The sequence below is a fragment of the Sander vitreus genome, chromosome 15 (genome assembly GCF_031162955.1).
Source record: "Sander vitreus isolate 19-12246 chromosome 15, sanVit1, whole genome shotgun sequence".
NCBI classification, from domain to species: Eukaryota; Metazoa; Chordata; class Actinopteri; order Perciformes; family Percidae; genus Sander; species Sander vitreus.
Window position 1 is genome coordinate 9,071,258 of NC_135869.1, and position 21,089 is coordinate 9,092,346.

A 21,089-nucleotide genomic window follows, 5' to 3' on the forward strand; every position below is an offset into this window, starting at 1 on the left:
TCAATAAATAGTAAGTCAATAAATTATCTATGGTTCTTTATAGAATTAAAAAGTAGAATGGCTGCAGGTACAGGTCTGTATCTATTGGTTCTGAGTTTTGGGAGTATAAAGCGTGATCCGGATGGCAACATCTGAAATTCAGCCCGTAAGGGATGAGTACTATCTGACAGGATAGATTCAACCCTTTTTAGCATCTGCTTCTGATAAAGTTCCTCCAGGCCTTTTTGCCTAGAACCTGTGATGCAGCTGCTCACCTTACTACTGAGTTTCTACTGTCCCTCATATTTATAATGTCCTATAAAAGTTGGACTTCCAGTGACCATCTGAACAGTAACGGAAATAAATTGATTTTGATTTCAAAATAATTGTATCCAAGGAATTGAAAGTAACTGCAACAAATGCTCGCAGCAACAACAAAAAAAGGGAGATTTATTTTGAAATGAATAACCGGAAAGTGTATTTCCCCCTATTGTTTTCAACTTCACGCTCCAGTCATCGATACTTGAAATAGTTGTTCTTAATGGGGATGGCAGTCCGAGCAGCAGCGCTGAACCGGAGGACTTCACAGGGGGACGCTTCGCTTCTCATGAATGGGAGTCAGGTTCCAGCCCGGAAAGAGAAGCTTGTTTATTCTAGAGTTCAACACAGAAGAAAATCAACATTTACTTTTAATTAGGTGAATCTGACTGAATATTTTATGAGCGGGTTTACTAAGAGACTTTGGAGACGGTGAGACATGGAAAACGGCTGTGAGGTAACTAACCTTTCTTCTTTCTATACTGAGCCTTGTCGAGCATGTCAAGTACATTTACCTCACTACAATTAACAAGCAGTAGTTTGGGTTTAAAGGTAATTCATTCAGTTATTACCAGCTAAAGTCAGGCTCCATATGAAGTCAGTTTATGTGACGGTGGTGCAGATTAATATGCTGGAAAATTTAAAGGATTTATCAAAAAGAATAACTTTATCCGGATCATTAATTACAGAAGCCTAAACAAACATTGGACATGCATGTAACACACCTGACAAACAGACTTATTATTGGCTGTAATGTGGACTGTTAGAATTGAAGAAACAGTTTAACATAGGCCTTTTTTTTTAATCAAACTGTTTTGGCTTCACATCTTGGACCCCCCCCCCCCCAATGCTTCTGTTTCTCTAAATGTTCACAGGAACAAATTTCACTTAATTTCTAAGTAAAGGGAATAGCTGTCTATACACTTTGAGCCTGTTTCTTCTCTGATTGTTTTGCTTTAAACAGTTTTTAAAATCATAAAGAAGCAAAACTCTCCAATACTTACAAGAAAACAGCAACCATTTGAGAAAAGTCCCAATTAATAGCCTAAACATTGTTTTATGGAACAGTTTCTTCTTCTAATTTTGTAACTTGGTAAACATCTTGCAGCCACTTAGTTTCATTATTGATTAATCGTTTGGTCAATAAAATGTCAGAAAATAATGAAAACGGCACGTTATAATTTCCCAAAGATCTATTCAAATTCTCTTTGGGTTTGTTTAAAACCCAAAGAGAATGTGAATACATTTGTCATGAACATTCAGTCCATGACAAATGTGATGTAAAGCATCAAACGCTCCCATTTGATGAGCTGCAGAGCGTGAATGTTTGCCCTTTTTTGCTGGAAAAATAGCTAAACAATAAATTGGCTATCTATTATTATTATTATTATTATTATTATTATTATTATTATTATTATTATCTTCGCTCTGTCAGGAATAAAATCAGAATCAAAATGGAATCAGCCAATTAAAAACACACCATGTGTAATATTTTCCACCCAGGTTGCTTTAACCCCCGCATTTCCCCCAAAATACAGCCGACTTAACCTCAGTGGTAGCTATGGCCATGACCCACCGACGGGGCCTGCCCCCCAGTTTGGGAACCATCCATTGGTCTGGAGCATGTCAGACTTCTGAACTACCTTTGAAAATGCTGTGATTTTAACAAAAAAAAAAAAAAAACCCTGACAATGATGGAAAGTCTAACTGGCACTGTCCTTCCTATTTATTGTCACTCAGAGTCTTAATCACAGCTCCCCACGCAGCAGACGCGAGGGGAGGAAGAATGAACGCTTGTGAAATTGCTGGTGGTTTTCGAAGCTCCTTGCATTTCACGCGCTCTCCAGGGAATGTCTCAGCTCGTGCAGGGCTGAGTGGTCCTGCGTCATTCAGACAACTCCTCCGACTGGGTCAGGAGGTGGCAGGGAGGGATTGTGCAAGGGAAGCTGCTTTGAATCAGCGTGTGTCGGTCAGAAAGTGCTGTTGAATTGTGAAATGCGGTGTTTTGATTTCTAACGAAAAGCATCTGCAAGCTCTCTTTTGGAGAGTTCAGTGTGCCCTGGTGTTGTGCAACAAGTTTGACTCTTTCTGACATCTGAATGAATGTTTTTCTTTTTCTCCACACAGACTGGGAGACCCTAGCGAGGGAAAGAGGTAAAAGGGGAAACAGCGAGGAACCATCTGTGGTTGGTTAACAGAAGGCTCCCTGATCCTGCGATGCCAGAAGAAGCTAATGAGGACGGCATGAGAACGCCAGCGTCCCCAGAGAAGGCCAACGGCCCAGAGCGTCCTGCAGCCGCCACGGTGAACATCCCCCTGGTCAATGAAGTCCAGCTGACGGCAGCCACCGGCGGGGCCGAGCTGTCCTGCTACCGCTGCACCGTCCCGTTTGGCGTGGTGGTCCTCATCGCCGGCATCGTGGTCACCGCCGTGGCTTACAGCTTCAACTCGCACGGCTCCACCATCTCTTACTTCGGCCTGGTGCTCCTCTCGGCCGGACTGGTGCTCTTGGCGTCCAGCGTCGTCTGCTGGAAGATGAGACTGGAGCGGAAGAAGGAGAGGCGACGGGAAAGCCAAACGGCCCTGGTTGCCAACCAGAGGAGTATTTTCACTTGAACTATAGCACTTGGACACACATCCCGGTTTTCTGACTCTGAAAAAAAAAAAAAAAAAGATTTGGAGAACCAGCTGCAGACAGATGTTGTCCAGCATGTGTTGGATTTCCGACGTGTAAAAGGCTTTGAGCGCAGACTCTCAAGGCCCAGAACTTAAAAGCTTTGAACACATTGTAAGGGATTTATTTGTCAAACAGACGTCGGGCATCTGGCGAGCTGGGAACACAGCCAGAAGGAATGCATCATAATTAAAATGAATTACCACTGTGCAAAGCGATGAGGAGGAAGTCTTCCATTAATCTGCTGTTGGATGTGGCGGCATTGATTGTAATGGCAGGGATTGTGGTTTGAAAGGCCCAGGAGAGGAGAGGGAAACTGGAAAACCCAGGGCGATGATTCACGCCTCATTTACGTCACTTCAACTTGGACATATTTGTTTATGAAGTTCCCAGCATTCATCTCACAGGGAATGATTAGGAATGGCCTGCTATGGAAGTATGGTACTTGATATGAGGGTTTTCTTTCAAATCTGCCAATATATTCTTGTCAGCATATCAGCTTAGATGGCACATGATATTAGGGAGAATATTTAACCTTAAATACATACTCTCTTAAAGCACTTTGATTACCATAATCATCATATTCAGTATTAAACATCTATTAACACATAATGTAAGTGGTACAGCCAGAATTGTGAGTAGTTTTGCCCGTTTTGGCAAATTGGGAACATCAAAATGAATTGTTGGGTGATGATCACTTATTGTCCAGTGTACTTCTATACTGTAAAGAATATTAAATGTAGCATATGTTTCGTTTCAATGTAATCATTTGCATGTATTACCTGTTACCAGGACGTCATATGGTTTAATAAACTCATTGATACACAAACATGCAACAGTTTCACAGTTGGGTAAAATGAGTTTGAATGTTTATTAGAAGCTGATGGATACTGGATTATTGGGGCAGAAACTAATATTCAAGGGTTAGTTGAATAGTTCAGCATTTTGTGAAACGCGTGTTCAGTTTTTTGGCAGGAGTGAGATGAGAAGATCAATACCACTCGAAGAGATGAGATTGATATCGATATTTTTTTTTGAAAATGTGATGAAGTTACTGTATATGTACCAAGATCTGTTAAATACATCACTTTCTTTTAAAGATAAACGCATAGATAAATGAAAATGAGGATTTTAAGGATACCTTAAGTTAATTTTCTTTTTAAAGAATTGTGACAAAAATATATTGAGCGGAACATTTTAAACAAACAAACTTGTCAGTGCCCTCAGACGGACAAACCCCTATTTACAGACACAATATCTAATCAAATCAAACCTTTAGTATATTATACCTTGTAGCACATAAATATACATATATCCTACCCTGGACATCCAGAGTTCTCACGAGAACACAATTTGAATTTGCTCAGCGATACACTCTGGCATTCAGTAATGATGCTCATTAACTATGCCCTGTAGCCGAGCTGCACCAATCACATTGGTGTATCACTTATAGGTTGACCAGAGGCGAGCTACACAGATGACGACAGCACTGCGACGTCAAAGTCATTAGTGAACATTGCAAGATGGCTACGGATGAACAACAGTTGTTTGAAACGGCTTTGGCCGCTACAATGAACGAGTTAGACATGGCTTTTTATCTAAAAGAGGAACAGAAGATGGCGCTCGAATCGTTCCTTTGCAAGAAGGACATTTTTGCTGTTTTGCTGAGTGGATACGGCAAGAGTTTAATCTACCAGTTAGCTCCGCTGGTAGCGAGCGTATGGGTACGCTCTGGATACGTCACCCCGTGTATTGTTGTGATTGGTCGTAGTGTTATCCAATTGCGTGCAGTGAGATTTTCAAATGCATGCTTGGTGCCGCCCCTCGAGTTGGGCCATTTAATTACTCATTGCCAGATCCTTAATCGGGTCCTTTCGGATTTGGGTCTGGATTTCCAGGCTACTTATATCCTATAATTTCGGAGAAATCTACAGACGCAAATAGCGAGGTTCAGTCGAATAAACGCCTAAATGTGCATTTTGATTGTTTGCTTTCCACTCATCTGAAAGAATACATGTTATAGAAGCAAAATGGCACAAAATCTCAAAATTGACCAGAGCATGAAAAAACAATGTTTTTGCCTGCCATGTCTGGCCTTATAGGACTCCTAATTAATTAACATAATTTAATTTACCATTTTGGTAAAATAAATCATCTACTAAATAACCATCTGCTCACTTCTCTGCTGGCTCCTCCAAATAATTATTAAACATATAAATTCTCTGTGGTGAAAGGAAGTTGAACTCTCCTGTTTGACCTTGTTCGGTCTAAAATAGCCTGTACGTGGATGTATATTTATAGGCAGCATTTGTGTTGCTATGCGTCCCTGTGACACCAGACACTACAACAAAATGTTTTTCTTGCGTCAGAGGAGAACCTACAACACACTTTGTCACTTTTGGGAGATCACCACCACACATGTAATCAGCTATGTACTGTATGGACCCTGAGACCAGATCGGTAACACATTTATGGGAGGTGTCTCCCGCCTGCTTGTCATGTCAGGTTAGATGAAGGCAGTCTGAAGCTGGAAAACAAGTGACCTGATATGAAGTTTGACAGGTGCTCTCCGCCAGCGTCTTCAGCCTCTTTACACACTGCCGGCACCTCATGTAGAGGCTGTGTGCGTCACGTTTTGTGCCTCACGTGGTTGTCATTCCACTCAGTGCCACGCTGCCGGGTTAGTTTATCAATAAACGACAAGTGGAATTAGTTACAACACAATAGAGACATACACTATTACATGTAAAACGTACGATTTAAGTAAAAGTAAAAACAAGTATTAGCAGTAGAACACTCCTGAAGTATCAAAAGTAAAAGAAAGTAAGCTGCTTTTCACACAGGCACTGCAACTTATCTAGACATTTCCCGGCAAAGTTGTGTGTGAGAACGCAAATGTCCGAATCAGTTTGAACTGACATTAAACTGACTTACTTTGCCAGCTCCTTAGTACAAAGTGAGTGTAATGTCTGATTGAGCCCATGTGTGAATAGAGCAGGGCGTTGTCTGGAGAATTCACAGAGAGCGAGCGTGTTGATGGCGTTTCTATCGTGCAACTCGCGCCAAACTGGAAGAAAACAAACATCCGAGGATGAAGAAGAAGGGTCAATTACACGAGGACAATGAAAATGTCTAACTGGTTTAAGTTTAGGTTTTAGGTTTATTGGTTTGCACACATTAATACCAAAAAATAACAATACAACATAAATCACAACATATCACTTTCACATAGAAAGAGAAAGTGTGTGCTGGAGAGGTCAGAAAGCCGTGGGGGGCTTATAGCGAAACCTCACCAGGTCACTAAAACCTAATTTACAGAAAAAATAAATAAAAACAAATGAATAATAAACTCAATATTTATTGGAGAGATGAGTAGATTTGGGAACTTCTGTCGGTAAGGGCCGGCGCTGAAATCTTTAGACAAATTCAAGGAATGGCAAGAGACTTGGTTGTTTATGACTAAATTATGAACCAGCTACGTGACCATGGTGTAATCCGCGAAATGAGTTGTCTACGCTGTACCCAGGTGCCACCCCTCGCCTAAACAAATGGAGTGTTTCCAATAAGTGTCTCCTGTTGTGTGCTACATGTGTGAAAGGGAAACTTCGGACAATGTCCACACCTGATTCTCAGTTCATATGAGAAAACGGCTATATTGAGTTAATATATAAGTTTTCATTGGTTGGAGGAAACCTTGTATCCAGTTTTGTCGGTTTACAGATCAGATTAGGAAGATGTGGAGGGAGACAAGGAATACAATTAGGAAAGATGGGACAGAAGGAGGGAATAAAGCAAATAAATACGGGAGAGGGAGGAAGAGAATAAAGTAATCAAGAAGGACGGGAAGGAAGGAAAGAAAGAAAGAAGGAAAAGAATAATGCCAGATGGAAGGAAGCAAAGAAAGTAGAACAGAAGAAATACATCTGGAAACATGGGAAGGAAATGAATGCTTAAAGAAAGAAATCAAGGAATACAGGAAAATTAAAAAAACAGGGTAACATTAGGTAAGACATGAAGGGGAGAATGATGAAGAAATATAAGATAAAGGACAGAAGAGATGAATACAAATGTAATGTAATGTAATTGGATGTTAAATCTGACTTTGCAAAGCAGGTACAGTGTACTGACTGCAGCCTCCAGTTGAATGTAGTAGATTCAAAAGTACAGTAATTCCCTCTTAAATGCAATGGTGGAAAAGTAGAAAGTCTCTTCAAATGGAAAGTACTTGAACCTCAAGTAACAGTGCAGAACAACAAAGCAAAAGTCTAACAAGCAGAAGTTTGAAATTCCAGACTTCAACACAACCGATAGCACATTGTTTAAATCCAACACAATTAAACATAATGAGCATTACAGGGATCCTGGTCCAGTCAGTCTGATAAAACAGCCTGAGGCAGACCTGACCTGACAGCTATCCGACCATGCTGACTGGATTGAAGTTAGAACAACCTGGAACACAGAGAAGCCAAATGTTTTCTTTGACCTGGTTCAGGTCGTCTGATTGTTAACATTATTCTGCAGCGCTCTGTTGCTAGAGAAGAAACAAATACTGTGTTGATAAGATCTTTCCAAGAATGAGCTCGGAGCGCTGTATTTTGAGAGAAAAGACTAATCTGTGTGGATGTCAGGAGACAGAGACGGAGACGGGAGATCAAAAGTAAACTCAGGAGATTTTAGGCAATCCTTTTTATCAGATTGTATCGTGACTGCACTGCTTCATTTGAAAGTCTTGATTTTGCTTCAGAATCCACGGGTGTCTTGTTTTCACCATTTTCCATGTCTGTAGTGTTTCAATGCTGTATGTAGACAGATTGGTGCTTAACCCTCGCACATCCCTTTAAAAAGTTGCTCTGATGTCCACAAATGTCTGTGTCACATTCCACTTTAACTGAGTATAATCTTTTTACTAAATCCAGTCCTGATCATAAACTATTCATTCATTTTCACAATTTTAGCTATTTACAGCTATAGTGCATTTCTGTCTCCCCCATGAGGAATTCTAAGTAATTAAAAAAAAACTGTTGGCGCGTCCACATGATACAAGCCTTCCGTGATTGTGCACAAGCCCCCACCCCTTCTCCACGCAGTTGCTTGTAGCCAAGGAGGACACGGAGGATTAAAAAAACATGATGGACTCTTCAGAAGAGGTAATTATCTTCACTCGAGCTTCTGCGCGGGAAAGTCACTGGAAGACACAGTCTTCTGAACATAGTCATACTGAGAAATACAGAGAGAGTTGTGTGGCGTTGATAGTCTTAATTAGCTTTGAGGCAACTCATTTGGCAATGGCTTGAATGTTTTATAACATAAAAAAAGTACGCACTAAAGCTTTGAATGGCAGTTTGTTGTGGCAAACGTGTGAAATTGACTAATCTGGTGGAGTTATTACTCTTTGCACTTCGGTGTTATTACAATTCATACCCAGGGGAACATGAATGTTTGTACCAAATGTAATCGCAATCCATTCAATATAGACATTTCACTCAAAACCGCAAGTGGGAACTTTGTGTTGGAGCTAGAGGAAAAGTCGCCAAAGTTGTAACGATTACTCTGAGGGCCATTGCAAATGTCTGCAAAAAATTTATAATCATCCATCCAATAGTTGTTGAGATATTTCACATCGGTCCAAATTGCTGGACTGGTGAGAAAACATCGGGCTGTGGCTCTGCTCTGAGGTCTGAACAACATCTGTGCAGTTGTGGGTGTCTCTGCTGATGGACGGGACACGGCCCACTGGAAGGAAGTCAAACTCCGAGCTGGGGAGAAAGGTGAGCCAAACTGTGTGTTTCAAACTCTTCTCACGCACCAGTTCAGCTCCTTCCTGCCCAGAGAGGTGTGCCTGCTCCATGATCACTTTCTTTGTTATGAACCATAGCATCAGATAATGTGGGGAATATGATTGATGTCATTAAGAAAGTCATCCTGAATACTTTAACTACGACATCCCCACACTTGGACTTGCCTTGCATTTTTGCACTTATTTGGGTTTTACTTTTTCTATTAATCTGTACTTATTTCTGTCCTCTTTTGCTGCTGCAACACCTGAATTCCGACTATGGGAATTAATAAATATGATCTTATGTTAAACCTATAGCCATTTAATGACACCGTATACATTTATTGTTCTAGAAAGTCTCTGCTAAAAAACAAAAACACAAACCACAGTGCCGAATGCAAACATATTTGAATTGAGGTTGCAGCAGAAGAAGTATATATAAGACTTAGGCCACAAACATGCTAACATTTGCTAATTAGCACTTAACACAAAGAACAGCTGAGGCTGACGGAAATGTTATTAGTTTATCAGGTTTAAAATACAGCTATACAATTGAGGAGATTGATGGCATTCACCTCGAGGGGGGACATGGATCTTTGTGCCAAATTTCAAGACAATCCATCCAATGGTTATTAATTTAGCCTGGACCAACATTACCATTGCTAGAGTCATGCTGCTAGCAACCTAGTTTGTTTAAAACATACTGATGCAAATAGAGAAAAAAAAACTTCAGCAGACACGGTCATCCTCAAGTCTCTAAGAAACCTTCAGTCTATTGTGGATCGTCCTTCTGATAATACCATCTTCTTGTTCCAAGCTTATGATGGCTTTATGAAACTTTGTTTTCCACAAAGCATTCATGTAAGAGAGCAAAACCGCTCCATTCAACATAATAAGAGCCAACAGTGTTTTACAGTGTGACAGTGGCGGTCACTGACTGCACGATATGCTCTCTCTTTGATTCTTTCATGTGCTGCCAGTGGTTCTTGGAGTGTCTGAAGTGTTGGCTACCCACAGTCCCAGAGGTGCTGCCGGCTCGGTTCGCCCTCATTCCACCACATAATAAAGAGAAAGCTCTTCCTGACCAGTTCCGCCCATTTTTACAGTAAATCCCACTTCAACAGGGCTATGGTGTTATCTCCAATACAATGCCAAAATAAAACATTCTCCTTCAAAGCTTCACATGAACTCTTACCATAACCACAAGGCTTACATACTAGAAACAATACCCTTTGTTTCCTAAAATGAAGAAAATAAGTAAATTATCATCTTTAGGTCTATTTCTTTCACTTACTTAAACAGTAATTGTTGATTGAGGACTGGGAAACATAACATGAACTGACCTAACGGCTACTGAAAACAAGACAAAATCAATACCTCACCAATAACTAGTCAGTACTCTCTATGTAGCATATCAAATCATTTTAGTTTCACAGCACAATTACTGTTCTGGTTCAATCTCATTGTTTTCATCCACATTGTTTCCAGCAGCAGCATGGTGCTGTTTTTTTTTTGTATACTGACAAAGTTAGCAAATAGCTGGTGAAGAAAGTGGAACAGCTAACAACTAAAGAGCCACATGTTTTACTCAGGAGTTGGTGGAGACCAAAGCAGAGCTAAATAGAGAGTAAGTAGAGTAATTAAGACATTCATCAGGTGGACGCAGTTAGAAAGACAATGTTTCTTTTTGTCTGCTGGATGTGTCAATATACAATTATATGCTAAAACTTTAAGCTTTAATGTTACAATTTGAAGATCTTTGTTTCAATCTCTTTGGCAGCAACTATGGTGATAAGCAGTAATTGCAGGTGTTTTTTTGGTTCTCACTTCCCAGAGATTCAAACGATGTCGGCTGTGTGCCTTCTTCAGATCGCTGAATTTGATTCTTTTTCTTTGGATTTGCACCTGTTGTAGAAGTTTCGTCGTCTGTAGTCATCGCTTATATTCTTTTTTAGTTACAGATTTTTACGTGTGATTTTATAAAATAAGAAAACCACCACTGTTCTACACCGAAAGTAAGAAAATGGACATTTCATTGCAAAAATATCACAGATTCTGCTGTCTGATTTCATTTCAGTGAATTTTACTCTTTATTAAAGTTGCTGAGAATCACACCTATGATCAGTGTGCTCATAAACCGCTTAGATGGCATATCAACTTTCCAATAAACTGCTTTGGTGTAGGTGCTTTTAATCTTTTTACTTTCTTGTCCCTTTCCTATTGTTTCTTGACCTGTCACTTCCTAATTAGTCTCGCATTGCCAGACCTTCCTCCACAGCACTGCAGAGGAGGGTCTGGCTAGTCCACACAGCATTCCAGGATGGGAGAAAAACGTGCTCTGGTTTATTGGCATTTCTTTAAACAACGTGTCAAACTCAAGGCCAGTGGACCAAATCTGGCCCCTTGCAGATTTTGACCCACATATCAATTTGGGTTGACAATACATTTTGGCCCGCCTAGTTTTTGTCGCTGGCAAAAAAGTTAACGTTTTGCCACTTTCTCCGAAGTTTGTTTGTGCTTTTTTCCGACGTTTTTTTTCCTGTTTTTTGGCGCTTTTTTCAGTGATTGCTAAGGAACTTTATTGCTGACTTTTCAAGGCTAAGGTGCCTCTGCAAAATAGCCTCGGGAAAGGAACTTGTTTTGGTGGAACATTTGTATGTTCAAAGGTTGTTTTAGTCATGTAACAGAAAACTCAGATTGGACAGATTTCTAGCTAGTTGTCTGGATTTACCCTGCAGAGATCTGAGGAGAAGTTAGCCATAGTCCTCATAAATCCACCGGAGTTTGAAAGTCCAACACAAAGAAAGCGGAAGGTACCGGACATCCGGCCGAAATGAGGGACATCCGGCGGAATTTCCAGCGGCAACAGAGCAATCGCGGAAGTGAAATGTCGTCGATATAGACTACATCCTAATTAAACCCAGTAGTGTTAAACTGTTGAAAATCTTCCTTTGTTTCATTTTTCTCCTTGAGAGCAGGGATGTAGAGAAGTGCATAAAGCTACCTAGAAGCACATTTGACCCATCTCTGATTTACAGATGAGAGTTTTCACCACCTGAATTTACTAAAAATGTCACATTAAGTATAAACATGATTTGTTTTAAGCAGGAGGGAGAGAACACAGAAAGTTAGCATTTTGTATATAACAGCTGTTGGACGTCATCCAACCATTTTATTCAGTGCCAACCACATCTGAATTCTATGATTTCAAGTTTGTGGTCAATAGCAGAGGAGGATGAAGGACGCAACAGAACAAAACACAAAGTTAACCCCCATGATGTCAATCCCATCATACATCAAGAATGATTACGTCCATATTTGTGAGGAAATTTTTTTTTTTTCTTTACAGGCAGGTTTGGCTTTTCTCCGGGGCTGTGATTAGTATCAACTTCACATGCGTAGCAAAATGGAGAAATTACATACAGGATGTGTCAGCCTCCGACTTTACAAGAGTGATACGAGACTGTAGATGGCTGAAAGGCATCTGTGAATAATCATCCTGTTCTAATCTAAATTAGTTAATGAAAGATTTGCTCCTGCTTTGCTGATATTTCTCGCCTATTATGTCTGACGAGAGAACGTTAAACAGTAACTGTGTCAGTGGTCACATATAATGTTAAAATTAGTGGTTTCAAGCTCCAAAAGATGATGGCTGTGCCACTATAATAATAATCTTTATTTATAGAGCAATGTTCAAAAATTCACGTTACAGAGCTTCACAAAGGCAGCAAAAAAAAAGAAGTCATAACATCCTCAGATTTCAGATACAGATACATTTGGTGTCTAAAAACCAATTGAAAAGAAAAACATTTTTTTAAAGAAAATACAAGACAGTTTAAAGGAAATTAAAACTCATGTAAAATCAGGAAAGGCTGTCCGCAATATAGACGATGTCTTCAGATACAAGTCAGTTCCAGCATCTTCCAGCAGCTCTGTTAATCCCCCTCGTCCACTACTGAAACAGTAATGAACATCACATGCAGCCATGAGAACAATCAAGTACAGTATGTCCTCGTATAAAACTAGTCACTGCCAGATCTCAGAGAAGCTCCGATCAGGACACGCTTCCTATCGATGCCCCCCCCCCAGACTGAGCGGGAAGTTCCATATGCTCCAGAAATCTTGTGCAATGCTCAGCCACTGTGTGAACGACAGGAGGGCAACAAACGTACAGGTGTCGCTGCTCCTCAACTACGCTTCTTATCCATAGATAAACTGAATAAAAGAAGTTGACGTCACCAACCCGTTCTCACTCCCAACTCGTAAAATACGGACGCTTGTTCAGTGTCTTTAAACGTCAGATCTGACGCAAAAAGCATCCTTCAGCGTATGTATGGAATGCACCGGGCAGAGCAGCAGCGCGACCGCAGCGCTGTAAGATGACATAGTATTAAGAGTGACGGAAGCGAGTAGTATGAAAGACCGAAATACCGCGTAGGGATGTTGGTTGGGGTGGTGGATGGGTCAAACAACACAGGACTTTCACCCAGGAGACCGGGGTTTGTGTCCCGTTCTTGTGCCGCGCGTCAGTCAGTTCGTCCCGACCCAGAGCGTCAAAAGTGACGTTAACAGTCCTGACGCTAAAGGAGACTTTTAGCGTGAATAACAAACGCCAAAGACACATGACCAAGCGTCCGTATTTTACGCGACGGGAGAGTGAGAATGTGTTGACGTCACCCACTGGTTTGTGGACAATCATTTTGAAGCCTTGACTTTGGCATTTTGGCCACTACCATCTTGGTCTTTTGGAGCCAGAGGTGAAAGGGTGGAGCTGTGGAGGAGCGCTAAGCTAAACGCTAAGTTACCAGCTATAGCTGGCTAGCTAGCTTGGATAGCAAGACAGTTTTAGGCGACTGTCACTTTATTCTGACATTTTATAAACCAAACAAGTCTATGATTAATTGAGAAACCAAAATAATTGTTAGTTGGCTTGTGCATTTTCTAAACTCCTTTCTCGCCCTGTGCTCTTATCATTTTCCTTCTGTAGTTTTTTTCGTTTAGTAAATGTTTACTGTTGACTGTGGCTACAGTTTTCTTCATGATCAGTGAGATTATTAAAGACAGGAAGAGAGGCAGGAGAGCCACAGCATCTGATGTCATTGGATATTTAAGAATGTTTATCCTTTAGTCTTGGATAAGTGAGTCGTGCAGTCTTTTCAGTATCTTATTCTGTGTTTCAAGTGCAATCTTGGTATCCCCTCCATCTGTAAATAAAGTAAATCATTTGAATGACTCAGGGAGGAAATGAGAAGGTGTGTCTGACATGCCCGCTGAGGTCATTTAACAAACACAATAATGTCATGGGAAGTAGCTTCTTCACAGCTCTTGGTTTCCTTTTTATCTGAACAGCTGAGCTACTTTGTGGAGCTGAAACGTTCCTGGCCGAGCCTCATAAACCTCCATCTCACTCCACGTTTCCACCTTCTGTTCAACTTCTTCACACACAGCTTATGTGCAAAGATCTGCTATGAGTTATTGTCACTTTAAGATTGAGAAAAGTACAGTCAAACGTTTTGTATAATGGTTCATTCTCCCGTATCTGATAAAGAACTCCCACATCTGTTTCCAACCAGTTTCAGTCACGTCATGAAGCTTTGCTTTGCGTATTGAAATTAGCCCTCTGCCTACACCGGAAATTTGGGTTATTTTTTGTGCGCAATTGTGTTTTCTAATGGCCCCCTGGACACAGACATGCAATATGCCCCACCATCTTTCAAAAAGACAGACCTTGTGATGTTTTTGCTTCTTTTATTGCTATTTTGTGTAGTCCTTTTCTTTGTGATCACTTTGAATCTCTTTGTGGCTGGTATGTTGCTCCTCGGTTCAGTAATCCATGCATGGGTACACACTTGATGGAACCAATTACCCACTGTTCTTGAATGCATCTCAACTTTAGCCACATTCTATCCAGAACTAAACTATTTCCTATTGTTCTGTTTGATTTCCATCAGCTGTAGCTGTATTTCGTGTTTAGCAAATGTTAGCATGATAATATCACACAAAATGAAGAATGTAAACCTACCAAACACATACTGAGACCACTGCTGTGCCTGATTTATCGGAAACTGAGTGACAGTGTGAACATAGCTCATGTCCTGTTCTGCTTTTTCCGGTCATATCGAACTGTTGCGGGCCCCATAAAGCAGCAGGTCGCCACTCTGGTCAATAAGAGAACCAGACCCAACCACATCCCCCCTTTATCCTCCTGAGTGAGTGTAACCATCGCACTGTGAGCCCCGGTGGGGGAGGTGCATTTTGACGAGATCTTGGGGTGCTGTGGACATTCCTCTGAGCGCTGCCTGGGAAGGAGCATACAAGCTGTTGTGATGACGTACACGAGACAATGGCGAGGAGTCAGTTTAACAGCTCCCTGCTGATTTAAACTGGGTGTGAATGTGGGCTACAGACATTTAAACCGAGACTAAGCTGGAAGAAAACACAACGCCTGTCATCAATCAGGGAAATGTATTCTTCTGGAACTTATGAGGGGAAAGAGAATCCTTTGCACTGAATGAAGAATCTAAACTGAATTAAAATGTGAATGTATTCATGTTGAGTTTGTAGACTTTTGTTTGGTTTTCTTGTTCTTCATGTTCTGAGAATGTACCAGTAGGAGTCTTTCCTATTCTGACTGTTTTAAAGTTACTTGAATGCTGTGTGTTGATAGGAGGGCAGATGTGTCTCAGAGACAGCTGTTTACATCTGTAAAAAGTGCCAAATTACATCAGATATGGGCTGATTATTAACCCTATCAGTCCCACTGAAACTCTGGTGTTGCATTCTCTCTCTTTATGAGACAAATACTTTATTTTTATTCCCTTTCTTCTCTCTCCAAAACTATTTCTAAGCAGCTTAATTGATGCATGGCATACAAAGTCAAAAATCCAAACAAATAATACAATATGAAACTGTTTAGTATCAGTATGATAAAGCAAACATTATGTTTATACATTAAAAAAAAAAAACAGAAGAGGAAATGACGGTATATATGGGGTTTTAAAGGCCTGTGCAATCCTCTGAATGAAGCACATGCAGCAGGCTGGTGGCCGGTCCTTGATGAGAGGAAACCATGAACTCTGGGAGGAGCAGGTTCCCACACCCAGAAGAAGAGACGCACAACGCTCTAACACAAACAGTCCACCACTCAGGAAGGAAAGGGCTCTCTTTGGGCCTTTATCAGATCTGCAAGATCCTCGGCCTGTCCGTCACCCGCTGTTGTCCGAGAGGTGAGACCCCACCCTCCTCCAGTCTTCTTCTTCTGCATGTTTTGAGATGAGGTCACTCAGTGCACGTCATCATCAGACTCAGGGGGGGCTTTGATAGAGAAGGAAAGTTGAACTGATTTGGCAGTTTGGCAGACACCTAATTCCTAAATATATTATGATGAGGGGCTTGATGCCATCGACATTGTATGTTAAAGGGAAAGTCTGGTATCTGTCCACCTGGGTCTTTCTTCACAGATATGGTCATGTAGAATAATAATAAAAACTAATAATAGATACTCTAAAATGTTCAAAGATACCCTCAGCCCTGGCTGAGTCCTTTTATGGCGTTCCAGTAAAGTAAAAAGCTAGTTTTGGTTAAGATCACACGCTTGGTTTTATACATTACGGAATAACATGTTATATAAATTTTAGTTTGTTGACCATTCAGCCTCTTTTTTTCTTAATGTTAAACAGTTATATGTACATATTGTTTCTTGTATTTATTAGTTAGTTTATTTCATATTAATGTTTAATATGTTTATGTATGCACCAACCACCGAGGCAAATTTCTTGTACTTGGCAATAAATCCTTTTCTGAATATGATTCTGAGTCGGATTCCTAATCCGCCTGCAGCTGAAAGTTTGTGATGGAGCGTTAGGGTTCCAAGCAGCGCAGCAGGAGCTTCCCTCAGCTGTCTCCTGCTGGTGTAACAGCACCTCCCTGCTGACCTCATGGAACGTCTTGGCAGTAACTCAAACAGTCTGAAGACACAACGGAGACCAAGGATCACGTTCACCACCCTCCTCTCAGAGCCCTCTGACCTGCAGGCAACTTCAGACTCAACTAAATATTCCCCTTTGTCCCAGTAATGGACACTGGGTCAAAAGAACATGAATGGTGTTCCGTTCTGTTGTGTAACTGTGACTGAGAAGCACTCCTCTCTTTAAGTTTTATTCTTTCAAGTCTGTAATCTTAGCTTTTTCTTCAGTGTGAATTATATATATATATATATATATATATATATATATATATATATATATATATATATATACATATATATATACACATACACACACCCTCAGGGTGTGTTTTAATAACTGACTTTTTAAACTTCTAATTCCTCCAATACTTTGATTTATGACCAAATGGCTCTAAGGGATTTCCATTAGAAACATGTTGTTACTGATGCGGCAGGGTCAGTGTATCTTTTGGTCATTCAATTTTCCTTTCATAAACGGGTATTAAAAAACAAAAAATTAATGGTTGTTTGATTTTTGTTTTAAAATACTAAATTTGAAATTGAAATACAAGGCGTTTTTTCCTTTTCATGGTCAAAAGGGGATGAGAGATATTTAAAATTTGCTTTGATTTTCATTTTCTATTTCATATAACAAAAAATAAAATCACTAAAAAACAAATGAAAAAAGGCCTGTTTTTTCCTTTTTTTTTTTATGGTACAAGCACTTTGTGAGAAAAAAAGAAGTGAATCTCCCACAAATTGCAACTGAAAATCTGACAGATGTTTATTACTCGTAAAAGTCTCCTCTATAACATATAACTTCAAGTCCAAGTTGAAAAATACTGAAACACCATTATTTATGCAAATTAGCACATATTTAATAAGACAATGCCTAAGTCGTTTGCATAATTAAATATACATGTTCAGAATACTTGTAATACAAGAGATTATTATCTTAATGTAAATAATCAACTATGGGAAGTTTAATGGAGATATCTGATAGTTAAAATATTTTCCCTATTCACCGGCATTACTGATTTCAGTATTTTTCAATGCTTTCCACCATTTGGATTTCTTAGGACTTTTTATGTTATAAAGGAGACTTTTATGAGACTAAATCAGTTTAAAGAGTTTATGATGCAATTTGTGTGGGGTCATGTTGCATAATGCCGGTAGGCTACTAAGAGACGGAGGGAGGCAGGGAGAGGGAAATAAAAATATGTGACATTTTGAAATAAAAGTCTGCTCAAGCATCATCAGAGTAGGGTTCCAAAGCATAGACTGTAAATATTCATGTTAACAGTCTATGTTCCCAAGTCATTTTAGCCTGGACTGAAAGCAACACTGGCGCTGTTGCCTTGGAAATGACAACATCCGGTCTCTGAATATGAAAAAACAGGCCTTTTTTCGTTTCTATTTTCGCGTGATTTTATTTTTTGTTATATGAAATAGAAAATGAATATCAAAGCATGTTTTTAAATATCTCTCATCCCCTTTTGACCATGAAAAGGAAAAAACGCCTTGTATTTCAATTTCAAATTTTGTATAAAACGACCATTTGTTTTTTGTTTATGAAATGAAAATCAAATGACCAAAAGATACACTGACCCAGCAGCGTTTTGATATTGTCAAAGTGTAGTTGTTTTTTATGTTCTTTATAACTTACATTTTGTGTAAGCTATAGAAAAAAAAGGTAATCAATCCAATATTTCTCTGTCACAGGACTTTTTTTTTTTTTTATTCCACATACTATGAGACTTAAACATTGTAAAACACAGATGTTTCCCTGTGTAAGTTCACATCAAATGGCCAGAGCGGGTTGAACATGGCTTGTTTCTTGCTCCTCATTTGTTTTTGGGATGGTTGATGGTGGGAGATCAGGGGTGAGGTCACTGTGTGTCTGATCGAGGGGGCACTCACTGCAGGGAGACTCAGCTTCACGCTGTGAAAATGAGCAAACAACCTGGTGGGGCTTCATGCCTGAGAGACAGCGGCAGAATATAAAGCAGATACAAAACCCTTAACATCCTCGCCTCACAGTCTCAAGCTGAAGCTAAAAGCTCCTATAGAGTTTGTCAACACATGATTTCCCATCTCTCCCTGCTGTCTGTCTCCAGGTCCCAGCGAGGCTGCTGGACTCCCTGGCACCAGCGTCTGGCGCTGGGGAAGATCTATCTCCAAGATATGAGCAGGAGAAACTCCACCCAAGAGGCCTGGTATACACAAAGACAAACCTATTACATCCTCTGGCCTAATCATTCCCCGAGACCACAACAACACAAACATCCCCAGGACAGAAACACCACTCTTCCTCTGACACGCTGCTGTTTTTAGAGCTCTAAATCTTTGATTAAACTGACACAAACTATGGCTTTTCAGTGTCTTTAAGAGTGTCTTGCAAGATTTTTTTCTATTTCTTTTTTCATACATGTCACATCTAAAAAAAGAGGGTCTATAACATTTGCATTAGATTTAAATTGTCTGCAAGACCAGTATCACTTTTTGTTTAAATGTAGGAATGTAAGGATGGTGAAACATTGAAAAAGTAATTGCCAGAGGGCTTATACTTTTAGCCTTTGTTCAAGCAGTTTATGTTTCAATTAGTTCCTGCTGGAAACCATTGTTTTGTCATTATTGTATTATGTATGTTGCTTTTACTCCGCATCATGCTCAGAATGTTCGGAATCACAAAATGCCATATTTTGTGGTTTTCCTCTCTAATAAGCTTTGGAAGGAAGCAAATAGTGTGAAAGCCCAATCCACGATTTTAAGTGTTAATTAATAATATGTTTAAAGTTAATGGTAATACATTTCCTGGCATCCAATAGTGCTAAATTGTCAGATATTTAATCATGTTAATTCCAACTATCATGCCTTATGGTGCAGAATAACCAAATTTAAGATCCACGATCCAGGCACAACCATGATCCATGGCAAGCTGCGAGGCTAGAAAGCACAAAAACTCAGGGGAAGATGCCAAGTTAGTAACACGCATTAATGGGACATGAATGCATACAGATGGGGAGGGTAGAAGGACAGAGAAGCTCAGTGTATCATGGGAAGTTCCCCGACAGTCTAAACTTATAGCAGCATAACTAGAGGCTGGTCCAAGGCAAACCTGAGCCAGCCCTAACTAAGCCTTATCAAAAAGGAAAGTTTTGAGCCTACTCTTAAACATGGAGACGGTGTTTGCCTTTGTTGCAGTAATCCAGCCTAGACGGAACAAATGCATGGACTAGTTTTTCTGCATCTTTTTGAGACAGGATGGGTACAATCTGCGTAATGAAAGTTTATGGACTCTTTCCTCATAATGTTGCCTAAAGGAATTGTAAATAAGGTGAATAGAACCTTGTGGACTAACTTCAGCATGCACAGATGATTCATTATTAACATGTACAAACTATATACAGATCAATCCGTTTAAAGGTGCTGTAGGTAGGATTGCGAAGATCCAGGACTTAGCCAAAAAATTTGAACATCGACAACTTCTCAGTCCCTCGCCCCTTTCTGCTGAAGCCCAAACGGTCTACTAAGCCCCTCCCCCCACAAGGGAGAAAGAATGCGTGTGCATAATAGGACTTAAACCAGCTCAATGTGGTTCCTTTAATGCCAATTAAATGTCCCAGTCTCTGTAATAGGATATGATAGTCTAACCAGAATTACAGAGTCCTTTTTCTGATACAATTAGGAGGTCATCTGTAACTTTCACCATATCATTTTGTCCTGTCCTGTACCTATGTTTTGTTTGAAGAAAACTGTATGGCCTAAACATGATGCAATGAAGATTTAACAAAAAAAAAGTTGGAACAACATTTATGAACTGGAGACATCTGTCCCCCTGGAGTCAGTTAATCCAGACTGATGTATTATAAAGCCTTTTTAATTATCCCTGTTGTTACATGAAAGGCAATCAATTATGATGAGCAGATAGTGACACATGTTATGAAAATTAAAAAGTGGAAATGGTGCAGTCATCACTGACTCCAGCATGTGGAATGCATTTTGACTTCTCCAGATGCTGACGTCTGGAGTGGGTCATCATTTTTCACTGACAGATGATACGTCAGTGAGGTCGCAGGTCGCCCCCCCTACCCAGTTCTCATCCTGAAGCCAGAGCGGCGGTTCTGTGTGGAGGTCAGACAGGATCGGGGTCAAGCCTTTCACTTCTAACATCAGTTTCCTGAACATGTAGAGGGATTATTAACATGAGGAGAAGAGTGAGGTCACTCTGTGCTCTGCAGATGTAATGTGTACATCTGCTGCCTACTGTTATACACCAGGAGGCAGGAAACATCACGACTGACAGTTTGTTCTGCAGGAGATTGAGCAGATTAGTGCTTGATTACATGCTCTCCCTGTTTATGTTATGAATACTTTTTTTTATTGAGAAAAAAAAC

General features: G+C 40.2%; 1 protein-coding gene across 1 annotated transcript; it reads left to right on the forward strand.

The window, feature by feature from the left end:
- Positions 1-506: 506 nt before the first annotated feature.
- Positions 507-3,800, forward strand: tmem100a (transmembrane protein 100a). The gene is made up of 2 exons (XM_078269904.1): positions 507-754; positions 2,425-3,800. The coding sequence occupies exon 2, from the start codon at positions 2,515-2,517 to the stop codon at positions 2,911-2,913; it is 399 nt and encodes a 132-aa protein (XP_078126030.1). The 5' UTR covers positions 507-754; positions 2,425-2,514; the 3' UTR covers positions 2,914-3,800.
- The last annotated feature ends 17,289 nt before the right edge of the window (positions 3,801-21,089 follow it).